This window comes from Chiroxiphia lanceolata, chromosome 1 (genome assembly GCF_009829145.1).
Source record: "Chiroxiphia lanceolata isolate bChiLan1 chromosome 1, bChiLan1.pri, whole genome shotgun sequence".
Lineage (NCBI taxonomy): Eukaryota > Metazoa > Chordata > Aves > Passeriformes > Pipridae > Chiroxiphia > Chiroxiphia lanceolata.
Window position 1 is genome coordinate 72,761,810 of NC_045637.1, and position 21,130 is coordinate 72,782,939.

The window sequence follows — 21,130 nt, forward strand, 5'->3', positions numbered from 1 at the left end:
GCGTTGTGGCACCTGGGCCTCCCAGGGTCATTACTGACAGGTCACAGCTCTTTCAAAGCAGGCTAATGGAGAAGTACATGGGTCAACTCTGCCAGTGTCTCCTGACTTTGCTCTATGGAGTCTTGTGGTAGCAAGGGGGCCTCCACCTCCAGATCCCCCAATGGGAAAGGTGTTATGGAATATAATGCTGCTATATGCACACATTGCCTATTGCTTTACATTCTCCACACAACAGACGTAATCCCATTTTGGGCCCTGCCTTCACTATTCCCCAGTTCAAAGCATTTATTTTACTTTTTTTTTCTCTTCAAGTCTCTGATGGTAAAGAAGGTGGTGGGGACAGAGATTTTGGGAATCAGCTGTTCCTTCCTGTGCTACATAGAGTCCCACAAAGACAGACCTACCCGGCCTGGAGGTGAGCAGGTGTGAGAGGGATGGAATATATATACCTGCTGTGCTGAAGAAACCTAGATTGTCACATCATTCCCAACACAACAAATACTGAAATGTGCATGCGCACACCTATATACACGCATGTTATTTACTTACAACTATTTTCCAGCTGTGTTTATATATCAATTTTTCATGAAATCAACATTGAATTCTAGAATGGTTTGGGTTGGAAGGGAATCTTGAAGATCATCTAGTTCCAAGCCCCTTGGTATGGGCAGGGACATCTTCAACTAGAACGGGTTGCTCAGAGCCAACCCAGTCTTGAACACTTCCGGGGATGGGGCATCCACAACTTCCCTGGGTAACCTGTTCCAGTGCCTCAACACCTATATAGTAAAGGGTTTTTTCCTAATACCTAATCTAAGCCTACTCTCCTTCTATTTGAACGTATACCCCCTTGTCCTGTCATTGCACTCTCTCATAAACAGTCTTACCCCCTCTTTTCTGTAAGTTCCCTTTTACAGATAAGTTCCCATTTTTATAGGCAGATGCTTTACATATGTGATTAGATCTGTTTAGGTGTGTAGGTGTGAATACACATACGTTGATGCACTTAAATGCCACATGACCATAGAGAGCTGTTATGTCTCTGCATTACGTGCGGGCTCTGTCCATGTGCACACACGTGCACTGAGCTGCCAAGGTATCATTTCCCGGGCGTGGGAGCGACGCCACGCACACACACACACAAACACACATACGATACATACGTGTGCAACACCTGCCCACGCACCCGCGGGTCTCTCCCGGCGCCCCTCCCCGCCGTCACCGCCCCCGTCCCGCCCGGCCGGCGGGGCCGCTGCCGCAGCGCGGGGCGGAGCGGGACGCTGCCCGCGCTGCCCGCCGGCCGCCGCCCCGCCGAGCCCCGCAGCGGCGGTGCCGCCAGGCGCGCAGGCGGCGCGGCGGGGCTGAGGCGGCGCTGCCCGGGCGAGCGGCCCCGCTCCCGAACAAAGGGCCGGGCGCGCTGCGGGCCAGCGCGGCCACAGCAGGGGCTGCGCGGGCGGGCTCCCAGTCCTCCCGCCGCCCGCCCCGGGGGGAGGCGCCCGGCGCGGCGCGGGGCCCGGCCCGCCGGGAGCCGCCGGGAGCCGCCGGGGATTGGCTCGGCCGGGCGCGATCTGAAGGTGCCGGGGAAGCCATCTGCAGCGCAGGCGGCTTCGCCGCCGCTGTGCGGGGGGAGGGAACGGGCTCTCCCGTGCGGGCGGCTGGGGGATTTTTTTTTTTTCTTCCTACCTTTTTTTTTTTTTTTCCTCTCCCCCCTCCCCCGATCCTCCTTCCTTTTCACGAGATCATGGCCACGGCGGCGCGGCCGTGATGTCCGCGGGAGCAGCCCCGCTGCGGCAATGCTGCCCGCCGCAGCTCTAGCCAGGGGAGGCGTTTGAGGGGCGACCGCACATCCTCCGGCACCGCGGCGGCACCGCCGCCTCTCCGCCACCCGGACCGGCGGAGAGGGGTTTCGCCGCCCGCCAGCAGCAGACCCGCCGAGCCGGGCTTTAAATTGATCATAACCACACTAGAGCCCCACCGGTGCACAGAGGCGGGAGGGAGCGCAGAGCCGCGCACAACATGGCCACTCTTCTGCGGAAAATCGGGCTGATCCGGCTGCACAGCCGGGACACGGAGGACCCCAAGCATCACCACCACCACCGCAGCAGCAGCAGCCAGCAGGGCTCCTCGCTCCGCGGCAGGGGCAACCAGAAAAACAGCAGCAACAAGCCGCAGCCGCAGGGCCCCCCCGGGGGCGGCTGCAGCAGCAGCAGCAGCGAGGGCAGCCCCGGGGGCCACAAGAACAAGAAGGCGCCGGAGCCGGCCAAGCAGCCCCCGCAGCCGGCGCGCTCGGGAGTCGGCCGGGAGAAGGCGCGGGAGGTGGGCAGGGAGCCCGGCGCCGGCAAGGAGGCGGCGCAGCGGCCCGGCCCCGGCTCCGGCTCCGGGTGCGGGTCGGGGCCGGCGGCGCTGGTGCCCGCGGGCCGGCAGCAGCACTGCACGCAGGTGCGGACCCGGCGGCTGATGAAGGAGCTGCAGGACATCGCGCGGCTCAGCGACCGCTTCATCTCGGTGGAGCTGGTGGACGAGAGCCTCTTCGACTGGAACGTGAAGCTGCACCAGGTGGACAAGGACTCGGTGCTGTGGCAGGACATGAAGGAGACCAACACGGAGTACATCCTGCTCAACCTCACCTTCCCCGACAACTTCCCCTTCTCGCCGCCCTTCATGAGGGTGCTCAGCCCCCGCCTAGAGAACGGCTACGTCCTGGACGGCGGGGCCATCTGCATGGAGCTGCTCACCCCCCGCGGCTGGTCCAGCGCCTACACCGTGGAGGCCGTCATGAGGCAGTTCGCTGCCAGCCTGGTCAAGGGGCAGGTAGGGCTCCCTGCTCGGGGAGGAGCATATGCATCCCTCGCTCGGGAAGCGGGTCCGTGCGGGTGGTCGGGTGGGAACCCCAAAGGCGGCCAGCCCGCGGCTGACCTTGGCCAGGCCCGGGTGACAGGTCTCCCTGAGGACCTGGTGTCACCGGTGAGGCAGGGACACACGTGTTCGGCTCTGGGGTCCCTTCTCGGGCAGATGCAGCAGAGGTGCGGGGCAGCTTGGAGAGGCGAGGAGCACATGCATCCATCGTGTCCTCTCGCCCGGCTTTTGTTCCTCTGCTTGGCTCTGCCGCCTGTGGCACACCAGGATATCATGCCCTCGAGGGGGGCACCTCCTTCGCCCCAAAGCAAAAGGGGCTCTCCGGGCTCCAGTGGGGTTTGGGATTGGAGCTTCCCGTCTCCTGCCCTTCACTAACTAGTCGGCCATACTCGCTGGTCTCTTGCGTGCAGTGCTGCCGCTGGCGGAGCTGGAGCTGCTGCCCCCAGGTCTTTGTCTGTGCTGTCCCGCATAGCATCCCTAGGGAAAGAAAGGGCGACCCGGCTTTGGGGCTTGGCACACCGGGCTGAGCTGTGTCTCGGGGTCACACCAGGAATCTCTGCCTGAGCTGCTGGAAAAAGTTGTGCCGGTTTCAAATCGTCCGGCCTGAAAGGAACAAGTAATTTCGGGTATGTACTGCAGCTGCAGCAGCTTGACGGTTCCTGCCATCTCTCCTCTTCAAAAGAGGTGATCGGGTCCCCCCGGCAGAGGAACTCGTCTGAGCTGAATCGATGCGTTTTATGTGGTTTTTTTTTTTCTTTCTCTCCTGCAGAATATCTTTAGAAGAGAAGTATTCCATAAGCCGTTTTTAATAAATGGGTAAACATTGCTGGTGAAGCTCGTAGGCAGTCCTTCTTTATGGTTATTGTACTGGGCAAGGTACACATATCTGTGACAGGGTGGTTTTCCTGTTTGTGAGTGCCCTTGAATTCAGGGGACATGCACAGCTCCGTGTCTCTCAGTAAATTATACTAAGTAACTTATTAAATTTGTATCTTTGCAAGTAGGTGGAAAAAGTAAATAATAACGTATGTTTCATTTGCTTAAAAGTGAGATTACTACTGTTTCCTTCTGTGGAACTGTTTGCATGAACAGAATTAAAGGCTTGGTTTTTCTTAAGACTGAAAATTAATTTTGATTTTTCAACAGGCTCTTTTGTAAGTGGCTTTTCCTCCTTTTTTCCTATTTGATTTGGGCCTACTGCTCTTTTTTTTAATCAGATAGTATTTTTCTCTGCATTTCATTTGAAGAGGTCAAGTTTCCTAGGTCACCTTGGGATATAAAAACATCTACTGGAAAAAAAAAAAAAAGAATTTTAATTAACACTGAGCTTGGTGTATGTTGAAGTTCTGTAGCTACTCTTACTGCATCTTACTGTTAACCCATCTCTTTTTAGAGAGGCCATAGTTCTTGTTATTTTTAACACTAATTTAGAAGGAGAGTGCTAAATTCTCAGTTTTTTGAACAATTCACCCTCTTTCTGCAGTGTTGAATGCTAAAGGGGTTAAATTAAGATTCACTGGGATCATAAAATGGCTCAGTGAAGATAAGCACTGAATTGTTTTATTAGTAATAAATTCTCAGCTATATAATCTGACAGTTTTCTTCCCTAAACCACTTAAGAGATTTTCAGAAAGTAGTAGCAGTTTTTGATAACAGAAGATGTTTATGTGTGCATCATTAATGAACGCATTTAAAAAGCAAGGGTTCCAATAACATTCTGCCAGAAGTTTACAAAGTCAATTATAATGAAAAGAAAATGTATGTGGGATAAAAAAAAGTCAGAAATAAATTGCTCAAAGTAAATTAGTAGTTAATTAGATATAACATGCATGTTTCAGCCTTTCAGATTGTTCATTCCAACTGCAAAGGTTATTAGGCAATACTGTCAATAAATTTATTTTCTGGGTTAGAGAGGTGTCGCCTGTGATGGGTTGCTGGCCTGTCACCGTAGCTGGGCTCTGTGTCATGGGAGCCACGTTTCTGTAATTGCACTCCCCTCGTTATGTAATCCCCACTCCATTGCATAATAGGGCTCAAAATACAACTGGCGCTCCCCTATCCTCGTTTCGTTTTACAGGTGATCTACTTTTGACCATTTAGTTTTTGAAAATGAGGATGGAGCTGATGGAGTGTCGGGGGCCAAGGTGTGCATTCCCCAGCACTGCAGGGCCAGGTTTGGGTGACTTCTGCCATGCCGTGGGCAGTCCTGGTGCCTGCAAGGAGCTGTCCTGAACAAATAGCGATGGCTGTCACCAGCCAAATCCTGTAATTTCTGTAAGCAGCCTGCACTCTGCAATAGCATAAAATATTCAAGATGCTTGCTGTTAATTAGCAAGGCTGGAAGGGTGAGGTCCACTCTCCACCACCTCAGAACGACCCTGCCTGAGCAAATGGCAGCGGCCATGAGGCTGAGTGGGAGGTGGGGCACTGCCACCGCTGGTGGGTCAATGGGACCTTCCAGAGAAATGTCACCGTTTCGCAGCACCATGATTTAGCATGAAATCACTGTGAATACTCCAGCCTGTGACGCATCCAAAAGTGCGCCTCGCTGGCATAGGCGCCAGCGTGAGTGAGCAGGGCTGAATGTCTCACCAGCACACCTTCCTCCTTCTGGTGATTCAAGTGATAAAACTAAGGTGATTGATTTCATGCAATGTTTCTCATCAGTCCCATTTTGCTGAACTAACTGCAACACTGCAGTTCTCTGCTGGTTCTTCAGAGAGAAACACAGCACTTCTTGGTCTGTTATTAGAGCTAGTAGTAACTATGAACACGTATGACCTTCTGCTTCTTGACAAAATGATCAAAAAGCAGATAAAACTAGCATTGAAAATACATTTTCAGACAGTCAAGATTCTTGACAAATGCAGATGTTTTTGATGGATTTCACAGAACTTCGAGCAGAGTAAAAGAGAAATTGAGATAAGTTGTTCTGACATCTCATGGGATGTCACTCAGAAGTTGTGTCTGTAAGGAGACATAAGCATGCAATAGACAAATTAAGTTAGCACTTTTTCAATACTTTTCAGCATTGCCCTCGTATGTGGGGAAACATCAGTCCAGGTTCCCAAACCTGAGCATGTCTCCCAGGGACTGGATTTGAAGCAGAGCATCTCTTTCTCTAGATTTAACCAAGAAGGAACCATATGCCTCAGGTGACCTTGCTTAAGAGCTGTCCTACCTTATGGGATACACACCCTTGCTTCCTATCATGAATCTAGTATTGCATTTTTAGATTTTTTTGTCCGTAAAGAGAAATGTTTAAAATGAGAGATTATTTTTCTTTCAATATAACAATTAAACCATCCGAAACTTAACTTTTCTTTTTCCCAGTTTTCAAGGAAAAAATGTTAATTAACAAACAAGTTGGGGTTTGTTTGGTTGGTTGCTTCAGCTATTCAGCTGAGAAAATCAATTATTCACACAGCTCTAGTCAGTATCTTGAGGGGAATTCTCAGTACATCAAAGGCCGAAGACTGTTTATCTGTCTGGGATCCAGAATCTTATTTTAAGAAACTTGGTGTTGTCCTTAACTCAACTGTAGCCTTGCTTTTAAAGGGGTGACTTTGTACTTGCTTCCTGAACAGTCAGCTGCTCGCTGGCTCCTGTCGTCACAGGCAAAAGCTTGGCCCTGCTGAACCAGCGATGCAGTCGCTGCGAGCTGCTGCTTCGGAGCCAGGGTGCCAGCCAAGGAGGTGGGGTGATGCTAATGAAGTAATTTAAATACCAGTTGTTTGTTGTCCTGAGGGCAACTGTTCAACATGCCTGTCTAGTCAGAGCTTTCCATATCTTGTCTGTCTGTCATCCGGGCCATGGAAGTGGCCCATTGAGTGTTATTCCTTTTTTAGCCCTTTAAAATGGTTTATTGATAATTTAAGAGAGAGGTTTAAAAATTAGCCCATTGGTCTCCACTTCCTCATAGTGGTGTAATTGTTACAACAATATCGATAATTGAAGGAAGGAAGGGGGAACAGTGTGGGTCACGGGAGAGGATTGGAACAGCAGGAAGTTCATCAAGGCTCTCCTGGAGTGACAACACACATGGCTGAGACCAGTGCCCATGTTTCAGGGAGGAGCTGTCTGTCTCCTTTGAAAACATGGTGGATGATGTGGTCCCAAAGGAAAAGGAGCAGACTGTTCAAAAGTGGGAGAAGATTTTGTGTCTTCTAGTAGACATATTGTTTCTCACTGGAGAAGAACGATATGATGCTGGTTTGGTGGAAGTTTAAAAGAGGACAAAGTTACGTATGCCAGTGTCCAAATAATGCATCAGGAATTTTTTTCTTTTTTTGAGAGCAACAAACAGAGCTGCACCTTGGGGACTTTTGACTTAAGCTTGCAGTAGTGCTGACCAGTGCCTTGTCCTCTTTTTACAAGTCCCTTGTTCTTTCTGTGGAGGCTGGAGATAGAACTGCCGGCCAAAAGTAGCTGTCAGGTAACTGGTGACTCTGCAGATTATGTCATGGAAAAAAGTCTTCATTTTGAGGGAAGTGCTCTCTTGTTCTTCCAGTGAATAGAAGGAGCATAAAAATTTTGCCTAGATTCTTCCAGGGAGTAGAAGGACCATAAAAATTTTGCTAGGTCATACTAAAAGAGGAACAAGGAACCTCTAGTTCTGAGTATTCTTGCTATTGTGGGCTTCTGTATAATGATTTAAATAAAAATCAAAAGATAGTTTGTAGTTAAGCTTTAATTCTGTATTGGAAAAGTTCCTGAATTCAAATAAAAGTTGCTGGTATCGAGTACTTTGATCCCTCACATTGTAGCATTAGAACTACCACAGTGGAATCATGTTCATTTGCCTCAAATGGTATATGCCTTTTATTACTATTGAATGGATTTATCTTTTCATTTTAAAGATACGAATATCCCAGCTGACTTCTACAAGATTGAAACAGGAGAAATGGGCTTATTTTATGAAAAACAGCTACAGAAGGTAGCTGTTAATCATGGTCTAAATTACTCCCTCTTCATCCTTTTCAGACAAAAGTGTGAGCGAGCAGATAGCAGATGGGACTTGCACAGTGTCCAGGAGGTCAGCAGACTCTAGGTCTTTCAAATATGTATAGCAGAAATTAATTGCAAATCCATGGGTTTTCATACTCCAGATGCTGGGTCTGAGGACTGTAGCCATTAATAAATCAGCTAATCTCAAAAGCTGCAGAAAGGTACAGAGAACACAGTGGCCTCTGAATTATTTGGAGCCATTGTATCCTATTAGGGCCTTAAAAAATAAAACTGGTTTGGTTTTTGCTTTCGATCAGTTGCCTGAGCAAATGATGATGGTTATCATCAAGGGGACAAATGTTGCTTTAGGCCCAAAGGTGAAAAACACATTGACTCGTACACAAGGATGACAGAGGAGACAAAGACTGTGCTAAGGGGCTTGTTCCCCATTAAAAGGTATAAATGCTGGGCCAGAGAGGTAACAAAGTATTGTTTTGCTACAGAGGAAAACCAGATCTATTGGCCTTCTAGATGTCTCTTTTATTTCAATTGAGAAGCGTAGGGTTGTCAAGCTGAAATTTAAGTGGGAGCATATATATTTGCTATGTTAAATGCTGGGCCTGATGAACAGGCTGGAAAAAGTATTCTTCATGTGTACTCTGATATATTGCTGTTCTGACCATCCACTATTATTATGCAAATAAGCTCTACTGAGAGGAATGAAGACACACAGATTCCAACTCATTGAAATAAGAAGCTATTTTAATTCTTTTAAAAAGCAGGGGGGACATAATCTCCATTTTCTTCCTTTGAAGCATAAAAATGAAAATTTTAAAATACTTTCAACTATCATCCTTAATGTTAAAATAGTCGTCAAATAAATTAAATCCCTAAATTGAAAAAAACCTGCTTATTTTAAAACATGCTTTTATGGAGGGAGAACTACTTCTTCCTGGCAATACTTGGCTGATCTCCTAAATAAGAATTTGAAAGAATTGCAGCTTTGGATTGTAAGAAAATTGCTCAAAAGAGCAAGGTTCTTCTTCCCTGAGTTATATAAGAAGTCCTCATTTTCTTCAGTGGAAGTGTTCAGGCAGAGAGAACCATGTAGCATTGGGATGTTTTGTCAGATACTATATTGAACCTGAAGGGTGATATCCTGGAGGAGTAACCTAAGTAACCCACTTTCTATTGTGAGGAAGATTTACTCTTTCTTATACAGGCTAGCCTTGAAAATATGCAGCTTTCCTAGCATCTACACAATGCCCAGGGATTTCCATGCGTGACTGGAGACTTCCAGATTGAAGATTTGTAACTCCACAGTAATTCAGCTTCTCATATCCCGGGAGTGTCTTATTGCTAGGCATGATCCGAGGCATGTCCCTGGGTGGGCATCTGCTCTCACGAAGTGGGATATTGGTTAAGTAACACAATATTGGCTGTGTTTCTTTTTCCCATCTAAGCTCCTTTGGGCTGGTGAGAGTCAGTGAAGAGCTCTTCTTTTCCTTGACGTATTTAGTCCTTCACATACAGTTTCCAGTTTTCTCCTGTAAATGTCAAAAAAGGTAGCACTGATGTTCGGTGCAAAGGGAGATGGGAGGTGGAAGGATTGCTGGGTGCAATTCCTCCGTAGTTAAACAGGGAAAACCTCAGAGACTGCAGTAGTTATGCTGACTAAATGGCTTAAAATGTGCCTTAAATTCAAGGTGCACAGGATCCAGTTGTCGCACTTGTAAATGGCATAGCAGGTTTCATTGTATTTTTTGAAAGCATGGGGGCTGGTCCGAGTTGTATTCCATTGGTCATTTCTGGAGGGTGCTGAGCACTCCATGGTGTTGGTCTTTAACTCAGTCTGCAAACAGCAGTAACTGAGTAGATCCTGGAAGCCACAGGACAAGCTACACAGGAAGGATGTGGCACTGTTACCTAACCTGGCTGGCTGGTGAAACCAGCACTGCACTGGGAATTGAAAAAGCCTAAGATAGGGAGAAGTGTGGGTGTGCTTTGATGAAAATTAATTTGCAGTCCCTATCAGTCTGCACAGAACAGGTAAGTGGGCACCACACTTCAGATGTTCAGGTGATTCCTCTTCTGAAACAAGATCAAGGTGCCAGTCTGATTTACCCCATTCCAGTTAAAAGTCACACTGGGGAAGGATACATGAGGCATGCCTGTCCTCAACCTCGTGTGGCAGATACGTGCCTGCGTCATGCATTTGTGGAGTCTGTCCTTGGAATACGTCTTTTTTTATGTACTTCACAATTTTGTGTGTGTTGTTAAAATCGTTGATCCTCAGTGATTTAATTCCCTTCTGCACAGGCTCTCCAAAACCCCTGGAACTTCTGCAGTGACTCCTTGGTAGACTTACAAGTCAGTTGCATCCCCAAACCTGCATTCAAAGATGAATGAAAATAAACCTGAGGAAGGAAGACGTAAGCCTGCATTATGAAATGGCTCGGAGCTCAGATGCTTGTCACAGTCAGGCTTTATGAGCTGTGGAATGACTACATATTTCTCCTGTTTCTAGGTTTGAGTTACAAATGGTTACAAACCCTCAGCTGCAGTAAGAAGTGTAGGACTTGTTTCTATAATAGGTGTCCATATAAAAACCCTAAAGCATTGCAAAACAGAGGAAATTGATGTTACTGGTTTTACAAATTTGCTATGAATTTCTATAAATATAAGATTTCCTATAAATTTGATAAGATTATTTCAATTAAAATATATCTAGGATTCTAAAAATACTGGGGGGAGGAGGTTGTTTCACAGTTAGAGCATTTGGTCTGAGAAAAGGTGATCTGAGTTAAGCTTCCAGATTTTGCCACTGACTTCAGATGCAGCCCATGGGCAAGTCATATAACTTCACTATATTCCTCTTTCCCACCTGTAAAATATGGATAACCCTCTTCCCAACAGTCATTTGAGGATATGTACTTAAAGCACTTAAAAGTGGGGGCTCTTTGAGTAGATGTCCGTGTGCATCAGTATGAAACATACCGCAGTCAAGAGATTGACACATTTGTATAAATAGCAAGGGAAAAGCACGTCAGCTTGTGACTCTGATCTTACTAAATTTGAGTTTAACTTGATTAAATGTTCGCAGAGGCAGCCTGCTTTTTACTACTGTTTTGTTCTTTTTTTGTTTTAGCATTGTAAAACTTTGGGAAATGTGGAGATAGACACTGTTGTCTGGACTGTGGTGCCTTTGCCTTTACAGCTTGTCACAAAGGATGGTTTGCTTTGCTTTGGTTGGGTTTATAACCGTGACTGTGTTTGGCTTGGGTAACTTCAGGTTCGTGACGTGGAGGACTTGTGGACTTTTGTAAAGAGTTGCTGTCATGTTCCCAGACTTCTCACCTGGACTGGCTCTCAGGAACTCTGCTGGTACATGATTCCACAGAAAGGTAGTCCAGGGAGCTCAGCAAAAGACTCAAAGAGAAAACATCCTGCTGTCACCTAGATTAGCAGGTGCCCATCTGGTGGCAGGGGACAGGGACTCTCTCTTTTGACAGAAGCCCACCATGTTGTAAGCCCTGGCACCTTCAGCTTGAGGCACCTTCTAAGAAAGTAGCCAGCCACCCATATTTTCTTGTTCTTTTGCCAGTGCAGAGTTTGTTCCACCCATAAAATGCCGGAAGAGAGTTTCTTAACCCTTATCTGTGCTGAAGTCATGCTGCCAGCTCAGTGCTGAGACTTAGGGAAAGGTGAAGAAGAGCAGCGCAGTGCTCTGTAGCTGGCAAACAGAGATTGGGGCTGTAAGCGTTTGTATCGATTAAGAGCTGTTGGCACTAGGCTGCACACAGACAAATGAGCATTAATGATTATTCAGCTGGAACTTGGATTTCGTTTTCCTGGACAAAGAACAGTTATACTCCCAGAAGGCGCAATTTATAGGATGCTTTAAAGCCGGAACTCGCTAAGTTTTCACTTCTTTGTATGGATTATTCTTAAAAAGGAGAACAAAAAAGGCATGGAAATACTGCTTCAGAAATTACACATTTGAAGTAAAACATCCCATTTTTAATTCGCTTATGCTGTGACAGTAACAGTATTTGTCTGTATCAGTTTCTATACTGCTTTGTTTTAGCTATAGCTAATAATTATATATAGTGCAATATAAATTGTGTGCAGGTTTTTAGACATGATTAACTGTGCCACATCAGTACGTGAAGGAAAAAAATTATAAACCATGTAATTGGGGGGAGAGACTGTGTATATTGCACTCTAACAGTGATGTTGTGACACATTGCAATCATTGCACTGAGAGCATGACAGTAGCTCACTTTAGCATCGCTCTACTTTTTAATGCTTCTCTCAAGCCAGTGGAAATATTTTTCTCTGTAAACTTGTTTAAATATTCTAGGATAAGACTGCTTAAGCACTGGGTTCCTCTGTTCCTTATCAGAAAAGATTTGAGTATGTTTGCGTAGTATGTGGCTTTGAACAGTTGGGGCCCAAAGTCGTTAGTCACTGGCACATTACGGGACATGTTATGTACCCAAAATTCATAACATGCTTCAGTACATAGGAAATCCACAGTTTTTGCATCATCCGTGGAGAAGCCTGGGACAACAGACTTGGAAAATGGGCATGTCCTTGTGGATCTCTTTCCTGTCCTTGGGGGGATCACCACAGATCCTGTGTGTGGCACAGTGACTTCCTGCGGTCTTTTGTGTACTTCTCTCAACCTTTGCTTGTTTTCTGTCTCTTGACTTCTACTAGAGGTGGGTCAGTAGAGCCTACTGTAGAGATCTACTAAGAGATGGAGGCAGAAAATGGAGACTGTATCCATGCATCCTTAAGCTGGCTTACATGATGGGCCAAGTTTAGCCCCATGTTCAGAAGGCAGGTATGATTTGCCCTTGGGAGACCAGCCTTGAGTTATTTGCATTGCCAGGATTAATGAAAGATACACAGGGCTGAGGAGTTTGCGTTAAGAGCTGTGCTAGTAACGTGAAGGCTTGCCTGCTTCTGAGTCTCTTGGCTGTGTGCTTGAAATGTATGCAGCTTTTTGTTAACTGGTCCAAGAAAAAAGGTCTGGATCTACCTAAAGAGTTGCTGTGACATCTGAGAGACATGTAGCACAGGGGCTTATGTGGTTTCCGTGATAACATCAGTCCTGTAAGGGCTGATAGCTGTGTACAATAAATCTCTGAAAATTTGGGACCTAGTATAACAGGGAGTGGCATCAGGAGAGGATTGAGCACAATCTGAAAGGGTTCAGGACCTGACTGTGCACTGCCACAGCTGACCTGTGTTGGCAGTTCAGCTCCAAGTGTCTAAGGTGGACTTAGAGACCACCATAGGCTCCTTCCAGCCGGCACTTTGGTGATTGTAATATCCTGTGAAAGGCTGACTTCCATTATATAGTCCTGTCCTTCTAGGTAGTGCCAATAGGACACACATGGAAGCACACCTAGTGCTGTGTGCTGTGCTAAAATTGTTGGGTTTTGGTCTGGGAGCTACTATCATTGATTTGACAAGAGAGCAAAATCCCTTTGGTACTGCCAAAGAAATCCTCCTGAGGCCGTCCATACTCTGGAAAGACCAGTAGAAATGTCAGGACTGTTTTTCATGACACACAGGCCAGACGTGGGCAGATACATGGTCATAGTGGGATTACAGGGCTCGAGAGTTTCAGGTTTCGTATTTGGTATCTCTGTACAGGACTTAACTCTGTCTTCGGACTGCCTTGTGACCTGGTGGTGTTGGGGAAGAATCAGCATGGCATGTTGCTGATAATGGTACTGACAGACTTTAAAAGCTAGTGGATGTTGAGTTGAATATTTTTGTGGATGTGCTTCAGTGCCACACAGTGTTCTGAAGGGGAGATGTGTTCATGATTGTGCAAAAATGTAGAGACTGCTGCAGCATCACTTAGAAGTAGAAAAGCTCCCAGATTTGCCCGCAGTGGTCCATATATGTAGATGTGTTGTGGTTTAACCGCAGCAGGCAACCAAGTGCCACACAGCCACTTGCTTACCCCATCCCCAACTTGGCCATGCTCCCTCCCAGCTTCTTGTGCACCTGCTCACTGGTTGAGCAGAAGGCACTGAAAAGCCCTTGACTCAGCATCAACTAAATCATCAACTAAACATCAGTATGTTATCAACGTTATTCTCATACTAAATCTAAACCACTGCTTCTGCTAGAAAGAAGATGAACTGTATTGCAACTGAAACCAGGACAGAGGGACATTGGGTCTTTTGCTGAACATGGCAGGAGGGAGCGGTTGGTCTCTTGGTATGATCAGGATCCTGAGAAGGCTGCCCACAGCAGATTGTGTTCCAGGAGGTCTTTCTGCCCGCTATTATCAGGGTTATAGACTAGATCCTTATCAGCTGTTTGTTCAAGCTCATTAGTTTGGGCAAAGCCTAGATGAGTGGCATGCGATTGCTCACCGTGCCACACAGACTGGGCGCAGCAAGAGCATGAGCGAGGGAGGAGGCTGAGCGCAGCACACGTCCCCCTGCATTTCAGCACGGCTGCATAAACCAGTTGGATGCTGTGGCATTGCTTTCACCTTTCATATGTTTCTAGCTTGTTAAAATTATATCTTGAAAAGTACACGAAGTCACAGCAGATGGCAAAATCTGAAATGTTCTCTCCAACTCTTTAATTAGGTTTTCAGTTATTCCTTTATGAAAGGCACTCTGTGAGTGCCTGAAGTATTGCAAGTATTTAAATAAGCTCCTGGTGCGAGTTCTCAGAGCTGAAGTCGACACTGATATGTTTATGAAAGGCTTTCTTAGGTTTTCTCCATTGTTTTTAATCTCTTGTGGAATGTTTTGATCTTGTTCCGATATCATTTTGCTATCTTTCCTTGATATGGTGCTGGACACATCAAAACATTGACCATGAAAATTATCTGTATTCCTTACCCCGACAGTAGTGACACATGAGGTTTGGGCATTGGTCAAAATGCAGTTGTGTGCAACAGAGCTGTGGCCAGCACTATATTTACATACTGTATTTACCATTGTTATTGTGTTTGCAGAATGCAGCAGCTCGCAGGCTCCTGACCTGAGTTAAAATGACTGCATGTTTAAGTAGCAGTCTGAAAATAAACTGTAGTCAGAGCTGGTAACGGTGCCTGTTAAAAGGTTTGACACTTTCTTTTATAATTGCATCCAAAATGACATTTTTTACTTAAAGAGTTTTGTAGGAATGGCAAAAAGCTAAAATTCAGTAAGAGAGTAGATACCACCCAAGTATAGACTCAACGGCATCTGAATTCTGTCAGCTGAAATTCCACACTTCTTTCTTTTTACCCCAGGTTTACTTGAGGCACCAAATAGGGAAACTTTCAGTCCAGGAGGTTAAATTTTATCCAAATTATAAACAGCTGGTAGGATATTGGTTAATAAGAGACAGTGCTGACCATGCCACCCATAGTTTCTGTATAAACATAGAAATACATGGACTACAGCGAGGTAGAATTAGCCGGTCTTTGATGGTGCGGTTTACATACAACCTGCATATGGTACCAGAATGGAAGCGGGTTTAATGATCCGTTGCATTAACAACAAAAAAGTATCAGAATAAACTCATGAAACAATGCTCATTTCATCTGCCGTGGCTCCAGTGACATTTTAGATAATGTGATGATATTCCCCACATTATTGCAACGCCAGAGAATTCTTACTGTCCTGCTTTGAAAGCTGTACGTAGCTGACACCAAACATAAGCCATAGCTGTTCACAATGCAAAAATCCCTTTTCTAGGTACAGCTTAATATTAATACTTTGTTAAAGCTGGGGAATATGTAGATCATACTGTCCTAGGTGCTATGCACATAATTCAGAAAGGCATCAGAACTTTAAATGATTAATAATGTGTAAAACACAGGAGATGGCAAAAGGATCTGATCCAGAAATTTAGTAGAGTAAGTTTATATTTACTTTCAAAAGTATTTCTTTGTTGAGATTTTGAGGACAGCATTTCCTGTGCTGATTTAGTGTTCTGTTGCACTTTATCTTTTCCTATGTTTCTCTAAGTGTGCTTCCAACAAAACCTCAGACTGGGAAGAAAATACAAAATGTGTTTTGTAACAACAAAAATACTTCTGCGGGATAATTATGATTGATAAATATACATTATATAATTATGTATGATAATTATTCAGTAAGATTTAAAAAATACGATACTCAATCTTATTTAATTATTCCATTTGTCACAACTAAAAATGAGCATTTTCTAAGAAAATTTATGGTAGGGGTTAAATTGAGAACCATTCAGATCATCCTTATTTGGGACATATTAATTGCCAAATGAGTATGGGATGGAGAAGGTGTCTTGCTGTTTGGTCTATCAAAGAGAAAATACATTTCTAGTCTGAAAATGGGAAATAGAGAGAAAGGTGAGAAAAAGCATTGACAGGTAAAATAGCTATTTTTGTGAAAACTAGGTGGGTATAAGTTGACTGTGAATCAGTTGAGGTGGGAATTAGAGGCTGTTCCTAATCTTTGGTTAAGGTAGGCTCTAAAGGAGAACTCAAACTGCACTGATTTGTTAAAACAGGAGCAGGAAACAGCCTTTTTTCCTCTCATGTATCCATAGTTTTGTTATAATAGGACCGGCACTGAACACAAAAGAGCCTCTGTAATATTGTGACAGCTTTCTAGACAGAAAGAGTTTGTCCACAATGCAGACTTATCTTACTCATTTTAGTCTCTAAAAATAACTTTGATGCTCCAAAGACAGATTTTGTTTTCTTTTTTCCCATTTTCCCCCTTTTTTTCCCTCCATATACCTGATTATTTTCTCAGTATTTGTTGCATGCAATTGCAAATGAAGAGTTTTGGTTTAAATTCCAATTTGACAGTAAAATCAGAGAGGCAAAAGATGCCCCTCTAATGCATCATTTTGAGCTATAAAATGGAAAAAAATGAGAACATGCTAACTTGGTTCTTAATAATTATAACACTGCAATGTGATATCTGCTCATCAAATACCATTCATTATTAAAAAGGCTTTCGGTGCAGTCTGTCAAACAGTTACTAAAATTATTAGACCAGTGAGTTTAATAAACTTCTATTTTGTGATAAATCCAATAGGCATAAATACTTTAAAGGTATTTATTTAATTTTATTTATTTTAAGATATTTACTTTTGTAGAGTGGTATTAATCTGCAGCTATAATTCTTTCTTGTATCTCAGTTGGTAATTGACATAGACCAATATGAAAAATAAGGTAAGCTGTTAAAAACTCAGTAAAAGTCTCTGTTGCCAAACAAGGATTTGAAATTTTATACTGCTGTGCATTTAGAAGTAATATCTAATTGCAGAGTAATAAAAATGCAGTGTATGTACATGGATATATTTTCATTTATTATCAAACTTGTCATGAAGGGGTAATAAACAAATCAGAATTTTTGATGTAAGTTGGAAGCCAGTTGGTTTAAGGCACTTCTGCTGTTCATTTCTCACGGGTCAGATTGGAGGAAGAAGAATGGAGTGTGTTTCGTAGGATGGATGTAATTTTTAGTGACAACTGTGCGTTGGCAGCGAGGGGTGAATACGGGCAGCCCTGAGACGCAGCTATGCCAAGGCACCAGTTCCGTGGAGTAGCGGTGTGTGCCTCGCAGTCCCTGCCTGCATGGGGGACTGGCCATGCAGGGTGGGCATGGGGGTCCTCATGCCAAATACTTAATGGCAGAGGTCCCAGTGCAGCAGAGAGGGAGGCGAGCCCTGTGGCACGGCCACAGCAGCCGCCGCCGGTTGCTGCATGCAGGGCAGCACGCCAGCACAGGGGCTCGCCGGGAAGAAGCAGTCCGGCAGCTCTCTTTTTTTTCTTCTTTTTTTTTTTTAAATTTTCCCCTTCACTGAATATAATTTTTAATCATCTCTAATAATGCATTTGTCTGCTCGCGTTTGGGAACTCTGCTTTCTGGTACCCGTAAGTGAATGCCTCTTGGCCTGATGCATTGAAAAGTTGAGCTGTGGTTTCCAGATGCGTGTTCACGTCTTTAATGAAGGTTTTCTTTTTTGTTTGGCGCAGGGCCGTATCTGCAGAAAAGCTGGCAAATCAAAAAAGTCATTCAGTCGAAAGGAAGCTGAAGCAACATTTAAGAGTTTGGTGAAGACCCATGAAAAATATGGGTGGGTCACCCCGCCCGTCTCTGATGGCTGATGTTAGCAACCTGCACTTGACAAAAATGCTGAAAAAAAGTACTGTGACATCTCCTCAGTGCTGTACACCGCCCATCCTTTTCTACTTCAGCTTCAGTTACATACCATGAATGTCAAGGAGACATCTAAGTTATTTATGAACAGATGTGTTTACAGAGAGAGAGAAAAAAAAATTGCTGTGTAGGATTATGTTTCAAGACTGGAGAATGGTCATCATTGAAGTCACTTGAGCGGATGCTGAAATTGCGTCATTTGCCCCCATACAGCCCACATTGTCTTCAGCTTCTTTCCATGACAGCAGCACCAAACGGCAGTACTGGAAAGTCTATCCATTACTGCTCAGTTCATTTAAATGTAAATGAAACAGTTAATATTTAATAGGGAAGCAGTGCATTGCAGGTACATGTTTGCTGTGCTGTTTATCTTTGTCTCCTAGCAGGTCAACATAACTTGAAGATTTGTCTTTATGTGGAACTGTGGTCTGCTGTGACTAAATTTAGACCTCATTTGTGCTCTATATATGACCTTTAATTCATAAATGAAACCAGAATTAAAATGCTGAAAGGTCCTAGTGTTGAAAAATTATTAAGTGGAATCACCGAACCAGTTACAATGTGCTCTCTGTGCTGATATTGTGATGTGCTGTTCAGAAATAAACCAGTGCAGTTAGCTGAAGGTTAGGTGGTTTTTTAAAACACATCCACACCAGGGCTCGAAGGGGTTGGTTGGTGGTAGCAGAACAATTATTACCCTGCCAGTACCTTCTGCAATAGCATGTGGCCTGTCAGTTCTTCAAAACAGCAAAACAAACAAATGGAAATGGACAAAGCAACCTTAAAATTTTATCTGTTTAATTTTGAAATGATATGCCAGTAACAGTAAAAATTTTCAAGTCAAATGGAACATGGTTTGTAAGATGATTTGCATGACTGGAATTTTTCTTTTTTATTTTCACTCAATAGACATTGTATGTACTTAGAGCCCAGTATCTGAGAAAATCCACTGATGTATATAAATGTCCTATTATTTAATCATTAAAATTTAAGTTTTCTGGTAAACAAATTGAAAAAAAAAAACTTTCTAAGGGACTCCATAAAAGCTGAAGGTAATGTTAAGAATGGTATAGAAAAGTATTAAAAAATGTGGATTCCGAATGGAAAATCGTATTGGACACGTGCTGAATAAAATCACCAGTATCGTTTCTGTTGCCTCAGGAATTCAATCATTTTGGTCAGCTCTTGTATTTAAAGTTACAGGTTTTCTTTTGTGAGATTCTAAGCACCATATAGATATATCTGTTGTGATGCTTTAATTGAAAGTAGGACAATATCGATTGTAAGACTGATTTGGAGGAGAAGAGCAGTGTGTGTTTGGAAACACCATTGTATAGCTAACACAAGAACAAATCGAAATGGTTTACCAGTTTCTGTTTGTATTACAGCAGCAGTGGGGACTATAGGGAGTTTGGGGGTCTGGAGTTTGATTTAAAACTACACACAGCATAGAAGAACAAAAGAGTCACAAAGGACAGTGGAGTTCAAACACAAGCGAAGAAGCAGCAGAGCAGATATTCATGCAGTACTAGTACAAAACCACTGCTCAGTTAACCTACCAATGCTTTGTCAGCTAGATACAGAGAAAAATAATCAAAGCCTTCACGAAAACGAATATGCAAGTCAGAGCCACTCAGGTTTGTGGACAACAAACCTGATTTCTTGCACTTCTAATCTCCCATCAGTAGTCTCTTCTCATTCTCCTGTGATCATTTGTGGTGCCCACCTGGTGTGCTTTCACTCAGTTATAAAGGGAAATGCTTTGTACCACAAATCTACCCAGATCTTGCTGTCATTTATCTCACCCTTTTATACAGGGAGACAATGCTATAATCTGTATATATATACTGTTCCCCTCAAACAGCACATCAGTTCTGTACATCCAGCACCAGAGTGTGTCTTTTGAGTGAGGAAAAGCATTTCAAGTAATTTACTTACTCAATTTTTAGAAACTTTTTTTTTCTATCCCTTATGAAAGAGGAAACTAGTATGTTTAGTTAAGCATCAAATAATTTGCAATTCCTAGTGTGACTCCCTGGAGAACAAAGAGAGTGATCTAGCACTGGAAAGCATAAGGTTTGTTATTTCCTTTTGGAAGAGCTCTTCTCTCATCAGCACAGTGAAATTATGTTAAAACCAGCATGAAGGTGTGGTAAGTCTTTAGTGGGAATTATTTCTTTTTCTGCTGTTTTTTAACCTGTCTCTTTTTTCTGTCAGTGGGTTATTTTAAATCTTCCTGAGAACCATATCTTTAATATTTAATTAAAGGGTTAGCTAAAAGGAACGTAGTGGGTGGATTGCTACCACTTCCCTCAAACCTACTTATTATGTGTCTTCTTAAGTGTGCTTTAAATAGTTAGAGCAAACATCATCGCTAAAAATCACAGTTACTTTCTGGCTGTAGGAGGTTCTCTGCATCACTCAGCGTCTTGGAGCAGTAGGAGAGGCAAATCAAAAAATCTGGAGTGCTTTGAAGCAGTAGCAGAAGGGGAGCAGAACGCGTGTGATGATAAGCTGGGGCAACAAATCATGCAAGGAAGAAAGAAGGCAAAGTACACTGCATGAACTAGGGCAGGATGAAGTTCCTGCTGCACCAAAAATAATACTGCTCCTATTGAAAAGACGATGGCTTATGGCAGGAGCAGCCTGTGCTTGGGGGGGTGCAGGAAAAAGGGGACAGCAGGGAGTGCAGAAGCATTGTGCTTCTGAGAAGGGAGGGAGGGAGATGGCTAGGAATGTGGTTAATTAAGAGATCTATAAAGAGGGTTGATCTATTTTAGGGAAAATTAGTTCATGGTTTTTGTCGTAACTGTATGCTAGACAGGTTCTACTTTCTTTGCAGCAGACAAACCTAAAATAAGTGAAGGAGAAAATTGGGAAAGGTGTATGAGAAGAAGGAAGAGAGGAAGACCTGAGAGAGAGAGAGAGAGAGAAGTATGGGCTAAAGAAGGACAGGTAAAACACAGGACAAAAAAAGGCTGATGATGGAAGGGTATAAAATGAGGGGTCAGAGGAGAACAGCACAGCACCAGAAAAAGCAGTTTAGGTAGGACCTACTGTAGGAACTGATTGCAGAGCTGCTTCGGGTGCCTTTCTCTTGAGGGAGATACCATAAAAGAGATCCTATAATGTCCTTTTGGTTT

At 44.1% G+C, this 21,130-nt stretch overlaps 1 protein-coding gene across 1 annotated transcript; it reads left to right on the forward strand.

Moving 5' to 3' along the window:
• Positions 1–1,521: 1,521 nt before the first annotated feature.
• On the forward strand, positions 1,522–19,136 carry UBE2QL1 (ubiquitin conjugating enzyme E2 Q family like 1). Its single transcript, XM_032693700.1, has 2 exons — positions 1,522–2,811; positions 17,804–19,136. Exons 1-2 carry the CDS (start codon positions 2,017–2,019, stop codon positions 17,933–17,935), a joined length of 927 nt encoding a protein of 308 aa, XP_032549591.1. The 5' UTR covers positions 1,522–2,016; the 3' UTR covers positions 17,936–19,136.
• Positions 19,137–21,130: the final 1,994 nt, after the last annotated feature.